Below are 21,015 nucleotides of genomic sequence, written 5' to 3' on the forward strand. Positions count from 1 at the left end.
TGTCTCCTTTGGGTGAACTCTCAGTGCAAGGAAGAGCTTGAAGCATTTTCAGAGTTAGCTGGTCGTTTCACAAGTTGTGCTGCTCTCTTCATTTCAGTCCTCTGCCTCACCAGAGGGCTCCTGCAGCTGAACTTGCTTCAATGCATCAGACTTTTTTCCAAAGCCAGTAATGATCTCCTCAGTCCTACCTACAGAGAAAGTTTTGTGGATGTGCAGCAGCCTTCAGATGTTACAAACACCTGATGTTTGTAAAGCAGATCAGATGCTTCAAACCCAGATTTCCCACCCCTGTGGATACTGAATAGAACTCCAACGTGCACAGTTGCATTTTGTTTTCATGTGTATGTCTGTTGGTTTCATCGAGTCACCTGTGGTTTTCCTTACATTATAAGTCAGTGAAGTAAAAAAGAAAGAACAGCAATGAAGTCAAGGCAGATGTAATGCCTTGGAAATTTTTCAGTGTTGTTTTTTAATATCAGCAGACGTGGTGTAATTTAATTTTCAGAAGAGTCTCAGCTGCAAAGTAGCTGATTAGGCATCTTGAAGAAGCAGCCAATCTCTCAAAACACTCTGTTCATGAGATTATTACAGGTATTCTTCTAAAGAGAGAAACCCCTAGATTGCCAGAAATAAATCACTTTGAAGGATACAAACCCCTTTGGGTAGCCTTCCAGCAGCAGAACCCACTCATTTAGATCTCACATCACAGACCTGCCTTCTTTGCACTTCAGAAAGAAGAGTCGAAGATAATTGCTTTAATGGAGCAGAAGGAAATTTATCTTTTGTTTCTGTTGTTATTAAAATGAACTTCAAGAAGTGCCATGAAAGAGAGGGGTTTGTGGCATTGGGCATAAACTCAGACCTGCACTGTCTGTGCCATTAGAATATGTCACACTGGGTGGGACCACAGGACTTTTTGGGCTTCATGGTACTGTAAAACATTCTGTGAAGGTGACTGAACTTTGTTTGCATAGAAAACAGAACTTGAATTTTTTTTTTTTTTTTGTTTAGCCATTTGAACACTTGATAAAAAGTCAGAAGTTGTGCCTCAGCACACTAAGCTCATGGTGCTTCATTTATGTTTTTGAGTGCCCAGTGCAGGTCAGGGCTGTGTCAGCTTACATGACCTGGGCACATTCCACTTGTGATAAAGTTTGTTTTCTGGAAGAGGAGGATGCAAACTACATTTTCTTACATCTCCACTGAACCTACTGCCTGCTTCCTAGAAATCACCATCTTCAGACACACATCTAGCACATAGTGGGGCATTTTAAAGCATTTGTTTTAATCTGTTTGTTACCAATTCTGTTCACAGTTTGCTTTCATTCTGCTGTGAAAAGCTTACACTGTCAAATCAGAAGTTTTACTAAGAAAGGGATTTAGTAACATGAACATTATGTTCAGCTGTTTGAAGGACAAAATCAAGATGAAAAGAGACTCAGTGATTAAACAACAAAAAGTATGTTTAAATCACATTAAGGGCTATTTTCAATCTATCACCTAAGGATTTAGCTACATGCCTTAAATTTTAGTGCCAGGGGAAGCTTCTGGGGAAAATCCTACTCTTGCAGTGGGGATCTCGACCAGACAAAGGAGGAAGAGCTTTTGACATAGAAGCAGTAATGGTTGGCTTGCAAGTTTAGCATGAAGTCTAGATTTTCTGCTGGTATTTTGTCAAGCCTGCAGGAAATTCACCATTTCCATTATTTCCACAAGCTTCTCTTGGCACTTACTGTGTGAAGTCTGTGAATCCATAGGATCAGATCAAAGCTGTTCCTTTTGACCATCTGAACTACAAATGCACCAACTGTGAGGCATTATTTTTAAATTGCCTGTAAAAATTTAAAAGGATTTCCAAATATTTTTAATAATTCCCTAAAACAGTCTAAGGACATCTGTTAAAGTACTGAATTTCCCAGAAGACAGCAGTAGCTGGGATTGCTTCAGCTGCAAATTAGGGTTGTCAGTCAAAGGGCTTTTTCTGTTTCAGTCTCTGATCTGGGAGTTTTTAGCATCTCTTCCAAAGTGAGCCAAAGAAAGACAGCAAGTGAGCTGTTCTGGCTTGTTTTGCCATGTGTTTAACCTAGCAAACAGTCAGTTGATACCTTTTGTGAAGTTTTCTATATTTTACTGGATACCTCTGCTTGGTGAGGAGCCAAGCTATGCAGTTTTGACATATTTTTGCAGTTTTCATATTCTTTCCTCTGCAGTATGGGTCCAGTGTTTTAATATATTGAGTAGCTGTGGCAAATGCTGTTGTGTGTCTCCCAACATTTGAATTATTTTAAGGCACTGGCTCTGCTAATGAGCTGGAGTAAGAGGCAGAATGATGAATTTACTCTCCAGGATTTCCTGCAGAGATGAATAGTAGGTTCATGGTGAGCTGAAAGGACATGACCAGCCCAGAGAGCTTTTAAAAGATGTGCTTGTTTATTGCATGCTGGTTTTCCAACTCCAGCTCCATCAAGGGCTGTGACAGTTTATGAAAATATTGCTACTCTACATAACTGTTTTATTGTGGTGCTGATGCCATACTGATCTAGATTTCCACCTGCTCATATGCATCAGAATACTTCATTTTGTGTCATGGTAACATGAAAGTGTAAGAGAAGGGGAAGGCTTTGTCTTTTCAGTTGTAAATCCTAACTGGCTTTTAAAGCTTTCATTATTTTGTTCTGTGTGATTGAAAGAAGCTGGCATCATCACCAAGCTTGCAACAGAGGAAACATATTTTTTTTAATGTTCAGTGTTTAAAAGATGTCAATGTTATTTCCTTTGTAAACAGAAGATGATGGATAGAAAATCTGCCGAATTTTCAGCAAAAGGGAGTAATTTCTTCAGTTCTTTTTCATTCCTTAATGGAAAAAGAATTATGGAAATGAGAACAGGCATTGCATTAAGTGCTTCCAATGTTCTTTCCCTGCAGACCAATAAAAACATAACTCCTCCATTAGGGAAATTTAGTTTTTTGAAGGCTGTGTGAATTTGAGTTCTGAATGAGTGAATGAGATGACTATGCTGGACTAAACATTTCCAGGTCTGATTATGTATTTTAAGCCTTTTCTAGATGGATACCAGCTCTTTCCTTGCCTTGTAGGTCTTCTTCAGAGCAGCACTCTCTGTGACTTTTTACATTGGCTTATCTTGTAGTTCCTCTGTGGTGCAATCTCATATTACAAAGAGCAGCAACAGAGTTTTCAAAGTCATGGGAATTGAACTATTTTTCTTGCCTGACTGTGAACTAGAGTTCCTGGCTTTTTCAAAACACTCCAGCTGCTTGAAAACTCCATAAGCAAAATTCAAACAGCACAAGTAAAAAAAAAAAAAAAAAAAAGACTTTTCTGTTCTTCCTATGGCGTGTTTATAGTAGTTATAGTCTCACCCATAACTGTACATTATGCAGATTGTAGCTATCTACCTTTAAAAATACTCTTTATGTGTAAGTGGGAAATGGATATGCAGCAGTAACCTGCCGTGCCTGGGTGTGTTCAAATCAGGTCCCTGAGCAGGGGGGATCCAAGTAAAGCCATCTTTTCTCTCTCAGCTGTTAACCATAAAATAGTAATAAATAATCAGCATTCATTTCTAGAAGTTCTAGAAGAGAAAAAATAAAACTCAGAGAATAGGAGAATCATTACAAGTCATTAGAACTGATCCTTACTTATAAATTATTAATCATAATTCAGTTTTATATACAATAATACTTAAGGTGTCAGACACATTGCAGAAGCGTAGAAGGATGATTTGTCCTCATTTAGTGTAGGAGGGGACAGAGGCACCAAGAGCTTCTGAAACTTGTCCAATATCTGGAAATGATTCAGTGAAATTCATTTTTTCATTATTATTTTTATTCAGTTATAAATAGTCTGGATGTAGCCAAAATATTCTAGTTATAATTGATCAAACAAAGCCCATTTTACTCTTTATTGCTGAAGGGTTGCCCATGGGAACATGCTGAAAAAACAGTGAAGGCAACAAATGTAATTACTGTGAATATGTGAGGCTGGTTTTGTTTTAGTTTTTTGAGGTCTGTTTTCTGAAAACACTGCTGGGAATTGTTTGTCCATCACTAGAATGTTCCCTGAAGGCCCAGTCCACTACAGGACTCCCAGGAACAATTTCTGTGTTCATATTTTACATGCAGACAACTTAGTCCTTCTGCCATGATCCAGGAAAAATGGCATCTATGAAAATATTGTGTTCATTACAAATTCAGGAGGCAAGGAGAACATGCCCGACCCATGCGATTCTCTGTCCCCACCCTGATTATTCATTCCTAACAGAAAAAGTTTGAAATGCTGGAAAAAGACATTAGACATAAAAATTTTAAGCTTCTTGCTGATTTTAAGTAGAAAACTTTTCAACTTCTTGTTCTTTTATCTCCTCTGCCTGTCCTGTGTCTCAGTTAATTGGTGAATCTGATCAGCTGTGTGCTTCAGGCACTATAAAGGGATGCTGGTGGTGAATTTCCACCTCTCACATTTGATCTTTGGCTGATTTGATTTGGGGTCAGCCTGTGCTGGTGCTGGAGGGGGCTGATATGCCCTGAGGATCCAGCTGTGCACAGCTGTGCGGGCTGGGGCAGCCTGTGGAGAACACGAGTTCCCCGGCGCCTCGGCTGTGTTTGCACACAGATTGTTGGAGCTGTGGGCTTGCTTTGGCCTCACTCTGAGCAGAAGTACCTGAGATGGATGTTGCCAGGCCACTGCGTGCTCCTGTGTGCTGCCAGCTGCTCTGGCTCCTCTCTCTGAGGCATGTTTGAAGTATTACAGTGAGAAATTGGTAGAACTCTCTGTGCTCGAGTGCAAGTGGGGAAGAGTTTGTGTCTTGTGTTCTGCAGACCCAGCGGGATGGATCTGGTCACAGGCTGGAATCCCAGTCCACAGTGTGGTGGGGAGATGTGCCAGGTGGTTCACAAGTGCACTCTCCACATATAAATCACATTTTCTCCTCCCCAGCCCTTGGGCATGGCTCGCTCACATGGTGGGCACACATTGTCACCCACTGGAATCATCAGGGGCTGTAATTTTGCAGATTGGCCTCAGAAATGCGCTGCTGCAGTCAGCCACCCTCCTGAAACACCTGTGGGAAGCTTAGGTCCCATATCACCTTTTAAAATGACAGGTTGGTTGGTAGAGGCAATCATCCCTAAAGCAAGGCACTGCCTGGGCCAGACAGAGCTGTGCTGCCCGCTCTGGGCTGATCCTCATTCCTTATCCAGGAGGAGTTACTGCAAGGTAGGTGCACCCCAGCCATGCCCCAGGGTCAGGGTCAGTGCTGGGCACAGCTCTGCTGCCTCCCCATCTCACACCCTTGGTCTCGTGGTCTTGTTCCAGGGCAACCCCCTGTACTTCCAGTCCGCCAGGAACGTGACCGTGAACATCCTCAACGAGAAGACAAAAGTCCTCACTCGCCTTGTGACAGGTAAGGAGGGGAAAGGCTGCTGGCAGGGATTAAGGAGGGATGAAAGTGGGTGGTTTGGGGTGCTGCAGGGAGCCTCTTGTGGAGCAGAAAGGAAAACTTCACTCCACTCTGTAGAAACAAAGGCAGAGACAGGAAAGGCAACTGGCTGGGGCTGTCTGACAACGAAACAAACCATCATTTTCATCTGAAAGCCAGTCCAGAGTTAGAAATGTTTGTTGTATGACATCAGGGTCAAGAAGAGCATACACCAGGCTGATATTTCTGTTGTAACAAGCACAGGTTTTTCTGAAGACATTTATAACTTGCCTGAAATCTTGGGGACTCTGGAGTCCAGCTGTGGAACAGTTTGCAATTTAAAGTCCTCCTGCTGGAGAAGAACTCCTTTTGCACCCAAACAAGAGTGTGTTGGGTGGGGAAATGGGTGTTTTGTAAATCCCCAGTGCACAGCAACCTTTGAATGAATGAAAGAATAATTTGGGTTGAAAGAGTGCATTATATAAGGAATATGGCACGGTATATATGATATAAAATATATATTTGATATGGGACAGAGATATATTTACTGAGTTTTATGCATGGACTGTGAGAAGTATTGGTGTGTGGCAAGGGCAGTAATCCATAAACATATTTCTAAGTTGAGACTTGGTTGCTTGGTTTGCTTATGTAACATCTTGGCCTTTAGTCACAGCATTAAATAATTAAATATGCAGCTTCAGTGAGCAATTATTTAGGCAGCATGTGTGAAACTTGCCTGGAGGAAGGAAATAAATTCGACCCCAGGCTCCCTGATTCTCACATTCAGAATGAAGGTCTTCAGTTTGTTGGTTCTCCATGTATTTTCAAGAGGGTGTTTGGTTCACTTGAGCACCTCTGTGTCACGAGAGTTTGGGGCTCAGTGATACCCCCCAGTGTGATGCTCTGGTTATTGAGCTTTTTATGCATCAGCACCAGCTTTGGTTTCACAGTGGAGCAAAGATGTGGTCCCATGTAGTGCCTACTGCAAGGATGAGTGGGAAGGTGGTTAATAAGCAAGACACAAATCAGATTTTTACTGGATTTTCTCAGTGTGGCTGCACGAGTTTTTAAGTATTTCCAGGGATCTCAGCATGGCCTCACTTGTCTGAAGTGCAAACCACATGCATGATTCTGTGTGTCCAGGTGCCAGCACAGGTGACCTGTGCAGGGAACTTCTGGGCAGGGATGGAGTTTTTAAGAAAATACTGGTTTTCAGGTGTTATTTCTCTTGTTTTTTGAGGAATGAGACTGGTCTTGAAGATGGCCAGAATTAAGGCAAAGCCCAATTACCTGCCTCGTGCAGGATGATATTCCAGGAGGGCTGTGCCTTAGAAGGAGTTGGGAGGGCTGATGAGTGGTGAATTGTCCAAAGCCTGGCCTGGGTCAGGAACCCAGGGCAGCCTCTTTGTAACTCTTGGCAGCCTTTGAGCCACAAACCTGCACAGAATGGCTCTTCAGGCAGCTGATGTTTGTCAGACCCCACAAGAAAATGTATTGCCAGAGGCTTTCCAGCACTGTAGGGCACAGCAGCCTGCAGGAAAAGCAGAAGAATTGAAATAAGATCTTCAAAAGAAAGTTTTACTTGTCTAAAAACTTTTCTGCATTTGAGAGGATGCCATTCTTCTTGGCCTGCACAGGATTGAAGGAGTCTAAAACAAAACATTTGCTCCTGTGCTGGTGTTTGCCTTTTTTTTTTTTTTTTTAATTGGGCTGTGCATGACACTGATAGAATTTTAAGCCAGATATGTTTAAAAGCTAGGAAACCAGGAATCTTTTACACAGCAGCATCAGTCCAAACAAAATGGGCCCAGGAGCTCTTGATGCCTCTTACACCTGCACCAATACTCTCAAAGCATGGCTGGATATGTTCATGGCTGTTTCACAGATGGGTCTGTCTTTTTGTCAAAATATCCCAAGTTCAGGGGTGATTTTATGGCACACATAAGCATTACAAAAGCCTAAGTAGAAATAGTTGAGCAGTTGTTACTTGGGTAAAAAACTGCCCTTTCCTAATAAGATCTAAAAAGCCTCTGTTTGGTGTCTCTGATGCAATTTGTTGAGCTATTGTTACTCAGCAAATGGGTTTATTGACTGTATGAAGCTACTGTGTGATTTTCTTACACTTTTCCCTAAAGGAAAGATTCTTTCCCCTAGGTCCCCAAGCAGTGGAAGCACACAGCCAAAAATTTGAGGTGAAAACCCTCTCTGGAAAATTGCTGTTTTCTGCAGATGACAACGAAGTGGTGGTTGGAGCAGAGAGATTGAGAGTTCTAGGTAAGAGATTGTTCATTAAGCCACACTTTTAATATGCACCTCTTCAAATCCCAGTATAGTTTTGCCTGACTTTCCTTCCTACTTGCTGAAAGCAAGTTTTCTCTTTGGAGAGAAAACCTTGTGCTGTCTTTTTGGCTTTGAATCTTCTCCAAGCAGATAAAGGCCAGGAGTTTCTGTGTGAGGGCTTTCCTAACCTGCACAATTTGTTCTTTCCCCTCCATTAAAAACTCCCCTGGAAGTGGTTTGTCTGGCTGAGTGAAATAGCTTTAAAACCAGCTTTGGAACCTGAACAACTTTTATTGCTTGGATCTGGGGTGGAGGACAGTGAGGGGTTGCCCTGGGATGTGCCCATGTCTGCAGTCACTGTGCAAAGGGAAAGCTCAGGGTTCATGGTTTTGGTGCCTGCACTGTCACCAGCTCCTCCTTCATTCTGAAGCAGGCACCAGGAGGATCTGCCTCCCCAGCTGTGCTGCCTGCCAGGCTTTATTCCTGATAAAGTAGGAATAAATGGTATTTCCTAATGCAAACTGGGGATACACTCTGGGTTTGGGATGTAGGGGTTCTTTCTTATTTCTTTGGATTTTTTTTTTTTTTTGTCATTAGTTGGAGAAACACAACAGTTGTGGCAATTGGAAATTTTGGAACGTATTTGATAGTTATACAAAATTAACTGTCTGGAACTTGAATTTTTGTGCTCCCCAGTTCAATCCATGCTCTTTGGTTAGGCTGGGATTTGGTCAGGAATGTTTTCCCACAGGACCAGAGTGGGTAGCTCAGTGTTGCTCACAGTCTCACAGCAGTGCTGCTGGTCTCTGTGGAGGCACCAATGTCTGTTTTATACTGACTTGTTTCGGATGCATCTTTTCATTCCAAACTGTTCCTTACTTCTCTTGTAAAAACAGATCAATAAGGAGCTTGGAATTATATATAGACATAGATAGTATTTTATTATTATTATTGTTACTATAATTTCCAGCTATTTAATAGTATATCATGTATAATATAAATGGGACTTGGTATCCAACCCTTAACATTTTTTGCTGTTTGATGTCCTGATGTTCTGGATGGTTCCTGTTTGAGGACAGGGTAGGTGGATCTCTGCACATCACTGTTGTTACACACTGGACTAGTTCAGTCACCAGCTATAAAAAGTTGGGTGGGCTTCGCAGGATAAATGTTGAATTTCACAAAATTAAGAGTATCTTTGTTTAGCTTAGAACCTGAAGAGGCTCAGTCTGAATTCTTGTGGTGTTCCAGAGCTGGGGACATTTGTAACAGTCCCTGTCCTCCAACAAAGCTCCCTTCACACTGCACCTTTCAGAGCTAGTTCTTGCAGGGTAGGAAGCAACAGTTTTTTAAGTGTTTTCTTGGAGGCCTTAAAATAAGAGAGATTTACATTGTTGATTAAAAAAAAAAATACAGAACCTTCTCCTTACAACTGCAAGTACTCTTCTTTCAGATTACATACTTTTAAAAAGTTGCTTTTAAATTCTTCTGTACTTTGAAGAAACCAGGAATTAATTTTGGTAGCTATTTTGAGTTACTGCCTTGTTTTAGTCTCCAGAATAAACAGCATGAAAAATCTGCTGATCACTGTAGTGCACTTTGATTTTTACCTGTAACTGAGTGTTTCTCGAGGTTGGTTTGATTTTGCAGATCTATTAGAAAAGAAAAAATAAAGTTATACTACTGGTGATGTTACACAGCAAGTATTCCAATGACCTTGAGCTGAAATGCTTTCTGAGTTCATTCTTGGCTTTGTTTTTCTCCAGCTTTGCTTCCCCAATCTAATTTTATCTCCGAAAGTGTTTGCCGTGGCTGTGTGCCATGCTGGGAAGTGTTGCACCATATGTTCGTGTTTCTTGCAGTGTTTTTGTCTGCTCTGAAGGCCAGTGCGAGTTGCAGCACACAGACAAATTCCTTTGATCGTTCCTCTGGTGTTTGGGCTCTCAGGTGCTGCTGGAATGTGTCTGCTGACACCCATCCAGGCCATGTAAATAATTTCAACTTGTTCTTACTGAACAAATACTTCTTGTAGAGGCAAGTGTGTGTCAACAACCTGGCATGAGAGTCATCCCACAGAGGTCAGAGCAGCAGTTCTTGTGGCCAGCTTTGAATATTGCCAGAGACAATAACTCTTTTCTTTGTACAGACTCCAAAGTTTTTTTCTGGAAGCTTGTGCTACAAACCAATGCTGAATCCCTGTCCTGAGAAAAGAGGTGCTCTCCTGTTTTGAAATGAGCCCTGCTCTGGGTATCTAGAGGGTTTTTCAACATTAGCAAGGGATGAAAAAGGGGAAGAATACACAGAATTATAGATTAAAAACAAATGCAAGTAGGACATAGGATGCATTTGATGGTGCTTCAAAAAACTGCACAGCACGGGCAGTGCAGATTTCCATATGAAAGTGCTTTTTATTTGATTTGTATTTTGGGGAGTTATTTCTGATTTATGAGCATTAAAGGACACAGAAAGACAGAGCTGGCCACCTCTGCTTTTCATGTGTGACGTAATTTAGAGTACTCCAGTGATTTTATTTGATATAGTGAATCCAGTCAAAGCTGTCATCCTAGGAGAGGCTGGAGGATGTCAGGAACTTCTGTCTGAGGGGAATGGCAGATCTGAGCCCTCTGCCCATGGTGAGCCCTGGTAACACTGACACAACCTTGTGCAGACACAAAAAAATCCCCTCTGCCTTGCTCAGGTAGGGAGCTCAGCACGGCCTGGGTCCAGATAACCCTGAGGGAGCTTGTGTTTGCCTGCAAGAACCCTAAAAAACCACCACTGAGCCCTGAAACGACTCCACTCTGCCCTTTTTCTTCTGAGCTCTTCTGCAGTGCTCGTGTGTGGATGGGATGGGATGGGATGGGATGGGATGGGATGGGATGGGATGGGATGGGATGGGATGGGATGGGATGCGATGGGATGGGATGGGATGGGGTGGGATGGGATGGGATGGGGTGGGGTGGGATGGGGTGGGATGGGATGGGATGGGATGGGATGAGATGGGATGCGATGCGATGGGATGCGATGGGATGGGATGCAATGGGATGGGGTGGGATGCGATGGGATGCGGTAGGATGCGATGGGATGGGATGCGATGGGATGCGATGGGATGCGATGGGATGGGGTGGGATGCGATGGGATGGGATGGGATGCGGTGGGATGTGATTGGATGCGATGGGAGCACATTCTCACTCTTAGCATCCCTTTCCTCCCCAAATGCAATTGGAGCAGCCCATGGTGTTTTGAAAGATCCCATAGCAAACCTCAGAGCTGCTCTCCTTGCCCAGCACCTCAGCTCTGCCTTTGCAGGGTTTGGATTCCTGGCAGTCTGCCCCTTCTCTGCCCGTGGTGCCCCTGGGGGGTGGGTGATGTGCAGCCCTTCCCTGGCAGCCCTTGCCATGGTCAGCAGAGCTTTGGGCCAGCCCCAGGCACTCAGAGCTCACGCCTGGCTGGAGCCCCCAAGGACTCCCAGCTCAGACCCTTGCAGGGGAGATAAATGAGCTGCTCCTAATGGAATTTGTGTTTGCTGCCTCCTCCTGACTCCCTCCCTCCCTCCAGAAATGAAACGTGTCCAGACCATCTGAAAAACGGGGTGTAAGAAACACTCTTTAGTCAAAAGAGTATTAAAAATAACTTTGATATGTATTAATTACAATTTCATTTAATAGCTTATTGAACGTTATAGCATTTATAAATAAAAGACAATCATAAAGCATTATTCTGACTGTTAATTAGCTCTATTTATTCTCCAGATTAGTTTTTAAATATGCCCTCTAGATGCCACTTGATACTAATTAACAGAGTTACATTATTATCTCTATAGAAAGGCATTTTTAATTAAATCTAAAGCAATTTAAATTAGCGTGAGTTTTTACAGAAATTAAACTCTGGTCAGATGCTTAATTTAGCCTTATAAGACAACATCTGATGACATGCCAGTGTCAGTTCTCCCAAGAGCCTTGACATCTTTTTTATTTGAGATTATTTTTTGAAGTTTGTTTTCAGGGAAACTTGCCACTATACTCTGGTGTTTAATATTTATGATGGATTTAACCAATTTTTTTTTTTAAGACTAAATTTTGATGGGAATCCACATGCATTGCAGTGAGCTGAGATAATACCACAAAAGCCACACTTCTGCAGCTTACAGGAGTCTGGCAGTCCCTGGGTTTGTGTGGGAGGTGGGATTGCATGGGCTGGATGTTGTCCCCTTACAAATCTACCAAGCTTTTTAACCACTGTTAAAATTACTGTTTTGCTTTCCAACAAGGATGGGATTAATCACCACCCCACAGGGCCCCTTCTCTGTAACAGAACAATACAGGGATTGCTCCCACTCCCCAGAAAATCTCTCTCAGACATTTGGATTAGCATGGCAGAAGCTTTTCTTCTAAGGGAGCCTAATGATAAAGATTTGGCTGAAGCCTTCTCCTGTGGCAAACCCTAACTAAAACAGCTGTATTTAGAGTGGGGTAGGATGCTTTCATCTCCCAGAATAAAGGCTGCAGGAGCAGTGTGAGCCAGCCCAGCACCGTGGCTGATTTAAAAGCACCTTTGATCTCATCAGTCATTCCCAGCCTTCCTGTCAAATAATTAGCCAGTAGCTCCATTTCTACCTTGTAGCTTCTTTTCCACTGTAGCCAGCACCCTTTGGGCAGTGAACCATGTGGAGCATGTCAATGCTGACCACAGGTTAGACTTTTAGGACTGTTAGTTTGGGAACATTTCTTTTGTTCATGTTCCTCTCCAGCTGCCTGGGAATGCACCTGGAAAGAGGAATCAGCTGTTGAAAGGTTATTGCAAATTTATTAATAAGTTTGGAGTAATTAAATGCAAGGCACATTTCCAGCATTTTATTCATGAGCTGTTTATTAAGGAATTGAGAGGATTTAGTGGAGGAACACCAACAATAAAAGCAGTGTAGTCCAGGACTGTGTGGCTATTTACAAGAGCAAGCAGTGAAAAGAGGGAGAGGAATGGCTTTAAACTGAAAGAAGTTAGATTTAGATTAGATATCATTAAAAAATGGGATACTGTGGGGGTGTTGAGGCACGGGAAGGGGCTGCCCAGAGAAGTTGTGGGTGCCCCACTCAGGTTGGATGGAGCTCAGGGCAGCCTGGTCTAGTGGAAGATGTCCCTGCCTGTGGCAAGGGTGTTGAAACAAAATGACCTTTAATGTCCATTCCAGGGCAAATCAATCTGTCATTCTGACTGGAGAGAGCTCATTTAAATGGCACTGTTGGGGCTGCTGTTGGGGACCTGCTCTGCATTTATAAAACACAAGGTGCTGTGGCTTGTTCCTCCTGGAAGGGTTAAAAAAGCCTTTGCAATAATATCCTTCACTTTGTTCAAGAGGAGAACAGGATTTAATGTGGGTGTTACTGAGCTAACACTCAGTGTAAGCTGCCCCAGCTGCCTTAGGCTTCACATCTACAAACATTTTCAGGGCTCCATGTATGAGCTTGGTCTGGGAGGAGCCCTGCAGAGCTGTGGCTGCAGTGCCAGCCTGCTTAGAGAACTCTGCTCACATTTCCTCCATATTAAACTTTTAGGGACTTCTTGGCATGTCCTTTTCAGCTTTTACTTGCTGCAGTAGTTACAGCAGGATAACTTTAATGACTGCAAGAGTAGTTATATTTCATTAAATAATCCACAGAGGTATTTGACTGGTATCAGTCGTTTCAGAGGGTGGGGTAAGCTGGAAATTTAACAGTTTCCAGGAATTACCACCCATTTTTACAGCATGTACCCTTCTTCAGCAGCGATTATTTATGGATCAGAACATGCATGGTTGCCCTTTACAGCAGCCATTATGATTTCCAAATGGCATTTTGCTGATGTGTTTGTGGCAGAGGGAACAACTCTGGTAGCCAAATGTTGAAATCAGGCCTGACCCAGAGAAGAAATGGAGCTTTCTGGTCTCACCACTGAGTCAGCAGACTCAGCTTTATGCCTGAGGGTGAATGCCAAACTTCAGTCTTTGTGGTGTGGATTTTGGGCATTGCCCTGACAAACATGTCCTTGCTACAGGTCTGTAAGGAGCCTTCTGAAAGGAGCCATGGTGCTGCAATGGCTCATGTCTTATGAAACTGAGACATCTTCCTACTCTAATCCTTTCCTTTACAAAGGCAGTGGAGGGAAAAGTGCCTTTAACCCAAAGGCAGGGAACTTCTCTGGGATACCTCACTGGGATGCCTTGCTGTGCCTCTGGACCAAACTGCACCATCAGCTGGGGCCACAGCCCTTCCCCAGCTCCCCCAGGTGCAAATGAGCTCCAGCTTGCTTGGGCTCCTTCTGAGCTCCTCCTGCTCTCAGCCAGGGAAAGGAGCGAGCCCCAGCCAGCTGGGACAGGCATTTGACCTTTTGCTGGAGATGTATGAACTTCTCTAGGAAGCAGCTGCATCCCCAGAGCTCCCTGCCCACAGGTAATTAGGCAGCAGCACTAATGCAGTCCTGGAGCGATGGCCAAGCTGTCCTGTAGTGGTTGGTGCTGCAGGAAAGGGATGGGGAGTAAAACGAGGGGAGCAGGGAAATGTGCTGACAAATGGAGGCAGCAGGGTTTAGCACTGGCACTAGCCAGGCTGGAAACTACCTCCTCTCTCTTTAGCTCTCAGTTGTGGCAGAGCAGTTCTGACACATTTCCTTGAGCTCGTTGCAGAGCTGTGATTATGGGAAAAAATTATGTTTAGTAAAATTAAGGAGCAGTGGAGGGCAAAAACATATGTTTAGTCTCAGTGGTTAAAGCCACAAGAAAATATTTTTTTCTTTTTTTTTTTTCTCTCAGCTAGGAATTGTGCTGTTGCTGTATCCATGCAGAAGCAGGGGTCACAAAGAGATTTAACTTGTAATCAGCAGTGACAGAGAATTTAAAAGCTGTGTAGAAAAGAAACCTGATTTAGTTTAATTGGGTGGGTTTAGGGTGTTTTTGGTTTTTTTCCCCAGAGGTTGAGATGCAATTGTTGGATGTTTTCTTTCAAAAAAAGTATTTCTCCTATTCTGCAAGGGAAGAAATTAAAATTACCAATTCTTGAATGAATACTTCTGATAGCTCCCGTGCTGTAAGGGCAATAGGTGTGATGCTGTTTTCCTTTCTTTTTAATGGCAAATCCAACTTAGATTGCTCTCCTTTTTCAAAATCCACTCACCCAGATTGCAAATTTGTCTTTTTATTGGCAAGAACAAGCTGTGTTGGGAGAGGGAGATACTGAGGAGTTTTCTTTGTGTTTGCTTTTACTTAAAGTACATTCCAGGCTGAAAGGATAGCATTTATGTAAAGTGTATAGGCTTCGAGTCCAGGCTGAAATGTGTGTTCAGATTGTGTTCCCTTAATCCTGTTTAAGGAAAGAGAGGAATCATCCACCATCAGATTAATATTGATTAAATGTCACAAGGATTATGAAAGAAACATACTGTACACTTACCAAACACTGAAATCAAGTTTAAAAGTATGGCAGATTTATATTTTATTTCCTAAGTGTCCTCCCCAGCTGATCTGTTTGAAGCTCACACAATATTCTCCATGATAAATTTCCGCTGTGTATTCCCACTTCAGGTGCTCCCCTGAGTTCCTTTGCAACTTTGCACAAGAATGCTGAGAAGAGCTTCAAAGGAATTCAGTGATGACATTGCTATTGTTGAGCTGCAGGAAAAGTGTTGAAGGACCCCAAAACTAGTCAAGAAGGAAATATCTAGAGGTCAGCATAAGTTGTAGCAACCTTTTTCCCGTCTGTTCCCAGTCTGGGTGCGAGCCTGTCTGCTCTGTTCTGTTCTTCCCTTTGTGTTCCCAGATAAATGAGCTGTGGCAGGGAGGCTGTTGGAGATGGTGTGACTGCAGGCACATACATCACTAATGACCCACTTGCTCCTCTCTGGGCTTGCAGCTCATCTCATTGTTTGCAAGTTTTCCAGCTTAAACCCCAGGCTCCATTGATTCCTTGGGACTCTGAGTCAGAGAATTTTTTCTCCTCCACCCAGCAGGGCTGGAGTCACAAGGAGCTCCTGTCTGGCCTAACTCAGCCCCAGCCCGGTGCCTAAGGCTTGGCTCACTCCCTGTGTGCATACAGTGCCAAGATCAGGGGCTAAAAATAATCTGTAATAAGAAATAGAATTAATTTTTTTTAAATTATATTACATTTTTTATTATAAATATTTCGTTGATGCTGCACATGATCTCATTATTGCCCTCATTATTCAGGAATTTTTGGTTGCCCTTATAAGTACAGCTGCCCGACACTTAGGCAAAAAAGGAAGACAGACAGACCTTTGCAATGAGCTATTTTTATAGGATCCTGGAAAGAAATGTGAATGAAGCTTCATGGCTTTTGTTCAATGCACTGGCTTAACCTAACCAGGCTATTATTGGACCCTGAAATAGAGCTCTTATTGATTTCAGATTTAATGGGATTCAAGGGGAGCAACAGCAATTACTATGCTCACCCATTTAAAAACATAAATTAAGGATGAATAAGGCTTTTAAAGCTTGGAATTAGAAGAAGCAGTCACAAATAATTTTTACCTGCATTGTATTGGATTTACTTCCTGGGCATCTGTTTGCACACACTTTCTGAGACTGTCACATACTATCCTGATGAGACCTGCAGAGGAGAGAACCTCCTCAGATGGGTGTTTTCATGAACAAATTGCTGAATGTGTCCTGATCAATAGTAGTGGGAATAAAAGTAGTTTATGGAGACCAACAGCACACTATACATTGCCTCTTGGCTTCAGCTAGAAAAAATCACAGCAGATCCTTCTCCTTCCCCCCTCATTTGCACAGTCCTGCAGAGCACTAAAGAGAAGATACACTAAGGCAAACTTAATCACCAGCTTCATCACAGGCCTCTGAGACCCCAGTTTCATTTGGAAGCAGTGATATACAACACTAAAGGTGTGCTGCAGGTCTGTAATTATCAGTAAAAAAAATACAGACTGGGAGAAAAATGAAAAGAAAAAGGGAAGTGGGGAATAGCTGACCAGGTGTATCTGCAGCTGAAAGGAAACCTGATGTCTCCCTGCATTCTGCTCAGCCCCAAGAGCTGCTCAGATTTTTGTGTTCCTCTGGTTGGAGCTGTTGTTGGTTAAGATGCACCTTCCAGCTGGGATTTGCTTCTTTCCTGGGGCATTGCTGCTCCTCCATTTCCAAACCCTAAAACCGGACTGGAAATGTTCTCTTGCCATGAGACTCCTGATTTTTGTTCTTGAATGAAATGAACACATACAGGGGTCTTTGACACCCCACACCTTATGCAATGCAAGGGGGGAAAAAGCCAAAAAACCCCAAAATACTCTCTGAGTGAATCTTTATGGTGGTTCAAAATACTTCAGGTAGATCCTGTCATATGCTGTATAAGTTCCTGACTGATTGTATGGAATTAAGTTATTGGGCAGAGAACCAGCTAATGGAAACACATTGATGAAATCATTTTTGAGGGACATTAAATGGGACTTAAAATAAAGCTGAAATGGCTTTATGGATTTTTCAGTCAAACTGTTTATGAACATTTATCGGTGGTAAATTACACAGTGTCAGAAGAGGGAATCAGTATAATGGAAGCCTCTCTGATATAATACTGTGAGAAAGAATAATTTATTGCCTAGGGATGTACAGTACAGTGTGTTTAAATCCTAATGATATTATTGTTTTCTTCTGTCTTTGGCTGATTGCACATAAGTTACCCTTAGCAGCAGCAGAGAGTCTCATATGATTAAAAAAAAATCAGTACTTTGTAATGAAATAGAAATTTTTTGTATGTGTTTTTCATGGCAGATAGAAAATGTTTTAATAACAGATAATTTAGGAAGCAGAAGCTGTGTTGTACAATAATAAATGTGGGTTACATTGACTTTATACTCAGTAAAAGAGGAAGAGGGATAGAGCAGCTTTGATTGAAAAGGGAGATTGTAGCAGCTGATTCTTGAACTGTTGGAGCTATTTGTTAATACCATTTGTCAAAATTCATCATTTCTCAGGTAGAGGACGGTGAAAATAAGACTAGAGGAATGCAAGACTAGAAGGAAATTGCTGGTCCTGAAAATACTGCCCCTTGCTTCTGGGACACCAGATCTTCCAGTCAGGCATTTCTCAGATCTGTCATATTGTCTGTCCCATCTATCTGAAAAGCTGCTCCCATTGTAGCTCCTCTTTTGGCTAGAAAACCCTCACTTTCCTTCCCAAATGTACTCAGGACCAGTTTACTGCTACTCATATAAGCTCTCATACAAACATTGGCTTAGGGCTGGTGGTTCTTTTCCCTTGGTGTGTTTTACCCTCCTGATGTATTTGTGCACAGCGTGAGTGCCCTTCCTTAGCACACCATGCTACACAGGCAAATCCTTCCAGCCTGCTTTTATAGGACAGACAGATTGCTGTTTGTGCAGTCATGACAGTTTTTCTTCTCTGGGGATAAGCAGGGGGGACACACAATAGTTTGAGGATTCACTGATGATTCTTAAAATAATGTGGTTTCCTTTTTTTCGTGTTCCTGTTAGACTTTCTTCTTGCCTTTCCGTTTAATGCCGTGTTTGCCTTCCCTTTGATTCTGTCACACTCCCATAAATCATGAGCAGCATTCAGCTTTTATCCAGGGATATCATATCTTGGAAGCCTCCAACATGTAGAAGAAATTTTTACTGCTTTCCAAGCACATGACCTTGGACTTCATATTTTCAATAATTTGTTACTCCCAGTTACATCCCAGTTTCCTTCAGCAGAGCTGGAATAGCCCAATTCAGTGACAACAGCACATTTCCCTCAAACTTTCCTTCCTTTTTTTGCCAAAGCCTTGAGTCACAGTTGGATTCCATGATCTTCAGAGTCTTTTCCAACATCAGTGATTCTGTGATTGTAAAACCACTAAATGAGGTCACTTCCTCCAGCCTTCACTTTCAACACCATCCAACACTGGTGCTGTCAGAGCCTGGCTGAGGATTTCCACAGTGGCCAAAAGCCAGACTTTGACACAAATGTGGAGCTGAATTAGTCCAAGGCAGTTTTTCCCCTCGGGAGCTGCTGCTCCCCCAGGCAGAGATTGAGACTCCAGGGTAGAATAGAGGGGCTAGAGGGAGGGGGCATGTTTGAGGTCCAGAAAATTCCCAATAGCACAGAAAGAAGAGGATGGTTCTTTACTGAAATCCTCAGGCAGCAGGGTGAAAGCACAGGGAGAACTTCCCCAGAGTATTTAATTCATCCATCAGCCCCCTGCTGCAGAAAGGAGACGCTTAGGATGAGGATTAGGTGAGGTGAGGGAAGTTCATCAGTGCGTTTGATAAACTTTCTCTGCCAAATCAAGGGGCCCTCAGCTGCTGACAGCCTGAGCCAAGGGAGGGATGTCTCAGTCCTGGTCCCTCAGCATCCCCTCGTGGCTGGTGTCCTGCTCAGTGACAGAGACAGGTGGCCCTTTGGGAGATTCTGTGTTATTAAAGAAGAATACGAATTATACAGCCAAGGCAGAAAGCTTTATCAAGGCAGGTAGCATTCACTTCAAATTCAGATCAAAGGAGAGAAACAGAAGGGTTTGGAAATCTCATTCCTGTTCCCAGTGCATGAGGGACTTTTTAATGGATGTGGCAAGAAGGGAGACAGGAAAAGGGGATTTGAGAACTGTGTAGGGAAGGGAAAACAAGAAAACAGAGGAAACGAATACCCAGCTCTTTCATTTTCAACCTTCTTGAAATGTCTGCATTGGGGTTTTCATTGACCTTGGTTCCAAAGTTGCTTCCTGCATTTAAGCTAAAAAATGAAAGCCTGGAAACCCCCAAGTCTAGAAATAAGGTAAAGTTTCTCCTTATTCTGCAAGCACTTCTGGTTAAAGGCAGATAGTTATTTTGAGTTTGCATGACTTGAATATCCGACTTCAGGTGTCTGAAAAATTAATAAAAATGCCCAGCATAAAGTCACCATTTAAGCCATGTAGGTGGAAAGGGAGCAGGAATATCTGGGTGCATCTCTCCAGCTGTACCTCCTCATCTTCCTTCCCTCAAAAATCACTGTTCTATTATGCAGATAAGTGCAGGCTGGATGTTTTGCTACATTTCATTGCAAAGCCAAGAGCCAAGGCAATTGTGTTGGATAAAGCAGAGATTTAAATCATTTGGAAACTGTTGAGAGAGGACAGATCTGATAGTAACAACCTTCATGGCTGGCAAGTTACAGCTGCTTATGACAACTTGTAACAATGAAAGCTTATAGTAAAGTTAAAAGCTCAGTGTCTGTATTGTGCCACAGGATCAGCTTCTATCCCCAAGTATAAACCTTCAAACTTTAGGCTCCTTTTATCATTTTTTACTTTGGTTTTTTCTGGGTTAAAAAGAGTTGGGTAGTTTTTTTTATAAATGTTAGAGTGCTTGTTTTCATTCTGTTTTTTTTTTTTCTTTAACACATTGGTATTTAGTTAATTTATTTCAGTGCAAGGAAAGTGTAGTCATAATGCAGTCGTAGGTGTTTCTCACTTTTGGCAGCAGTTACAGCAGGATGTTGTCTTGACACTTTTTGGACCATCTCAGAACATCTGTTATTCTGTAATGATGACTTTCAAACTGCACACAGGGAACAGTTACAATAGCATGTGTTAGGAGTCCTCTCAAACTCTACATGTAAAAGTTTTCATCAGGATCTGTAGTTTGCACCAATAACTTTATCAGACTAAAATCTAAAGAAATTAAAAAATGCCACCAGTGCTGTCTGCATGCTGACACTGAAATTGCTGTGATGAGTGCAGGTAAAGAGTGACTAATTGTTCACAGTGTGTCTGAAGGCAAGACCAGAGGTTTGGATTTAAGAATATAGGTCATACTTGCTCACTGGCTTGGCAGCTGTACATTGGAGAACAGGAACATTAATTTCTAGTGCACACACTCTGTGTGTGAGGCAGTTAGTACCACTCTCAGCTGTGTTTTAATTGGAACTTTCAGTGGGAGCAGGAACGTGATGTTCTGCAGCAGAGTGTCAGTGACAGCACCTGTGCTCCAACAGAGTATTTTAAAAGTAGAACAGGTTCAGGAAAAATAAAGCAGTGAGAAGTCCAGAGGATTTGCTTCACGGTGATTGATTCAGAAAGGCCAGAACTTCTCAGAGAGTCCGAGCAGCCTGGGGGGGTTGGGTCACCATCAGTGTCTGACTAAAGTCTCCTCATGCAAGGCTGGTTGGCACATGAGGACTGGAGAAGAGTCAGTGGCTGAAAGATGAAATGGGACCATTTCAGATTAGATGCACATTTTAAATGAGAACAGTCAGTGGAAAGGGTTGCCAGAGGGTGGCAGGGCTTTGGCTCACAGCAGTGATGTGAGGAGAGCACATCT

The 21,015-nt window shown here is 42.7% G+C and overlaps 1 protein-coding gene across 9 annotated transcripts in view; it reads left to right on the forward strand.

Moving 5' to 3' along the window:
• Positions 1-21,015, forward strand: part of SGCD (sarcoglycan delta) — a 306,126-nt gene that overhangs the window by 246,341 nt on the left and 38,770 nt on the right. For all 9 annotated transcript variants that reach the window (XM_084215999.1, XM_084216005.1, XM_084216006.1 and 6 more), the window contains 2 exons: positions 5,337-5,424; positions 7,594-7,713. In XM_084215999.1, coding sequence (XP_084072125.1) covers positions 5,337-5,424; positions 7,594-7,713 — 208 coding nt within the window. The remainder of the gene's footprint in view (positions 1-5,336; positions 5,425-7,593; positions 7,714-21,015) is intronic.

Source organism: Fringilla coelebs (assembly GCF_963513975.1).
Source record: "Fringilla coelebs genome assembly, chromosome: 15".
In the NCBI taxonomy this organism is placed as follows: Eukaryota; Metazoa; Chordata; class Aves; order Passeriformes; family Fringillidae; genus Fringilla; species Fringilla coelebs.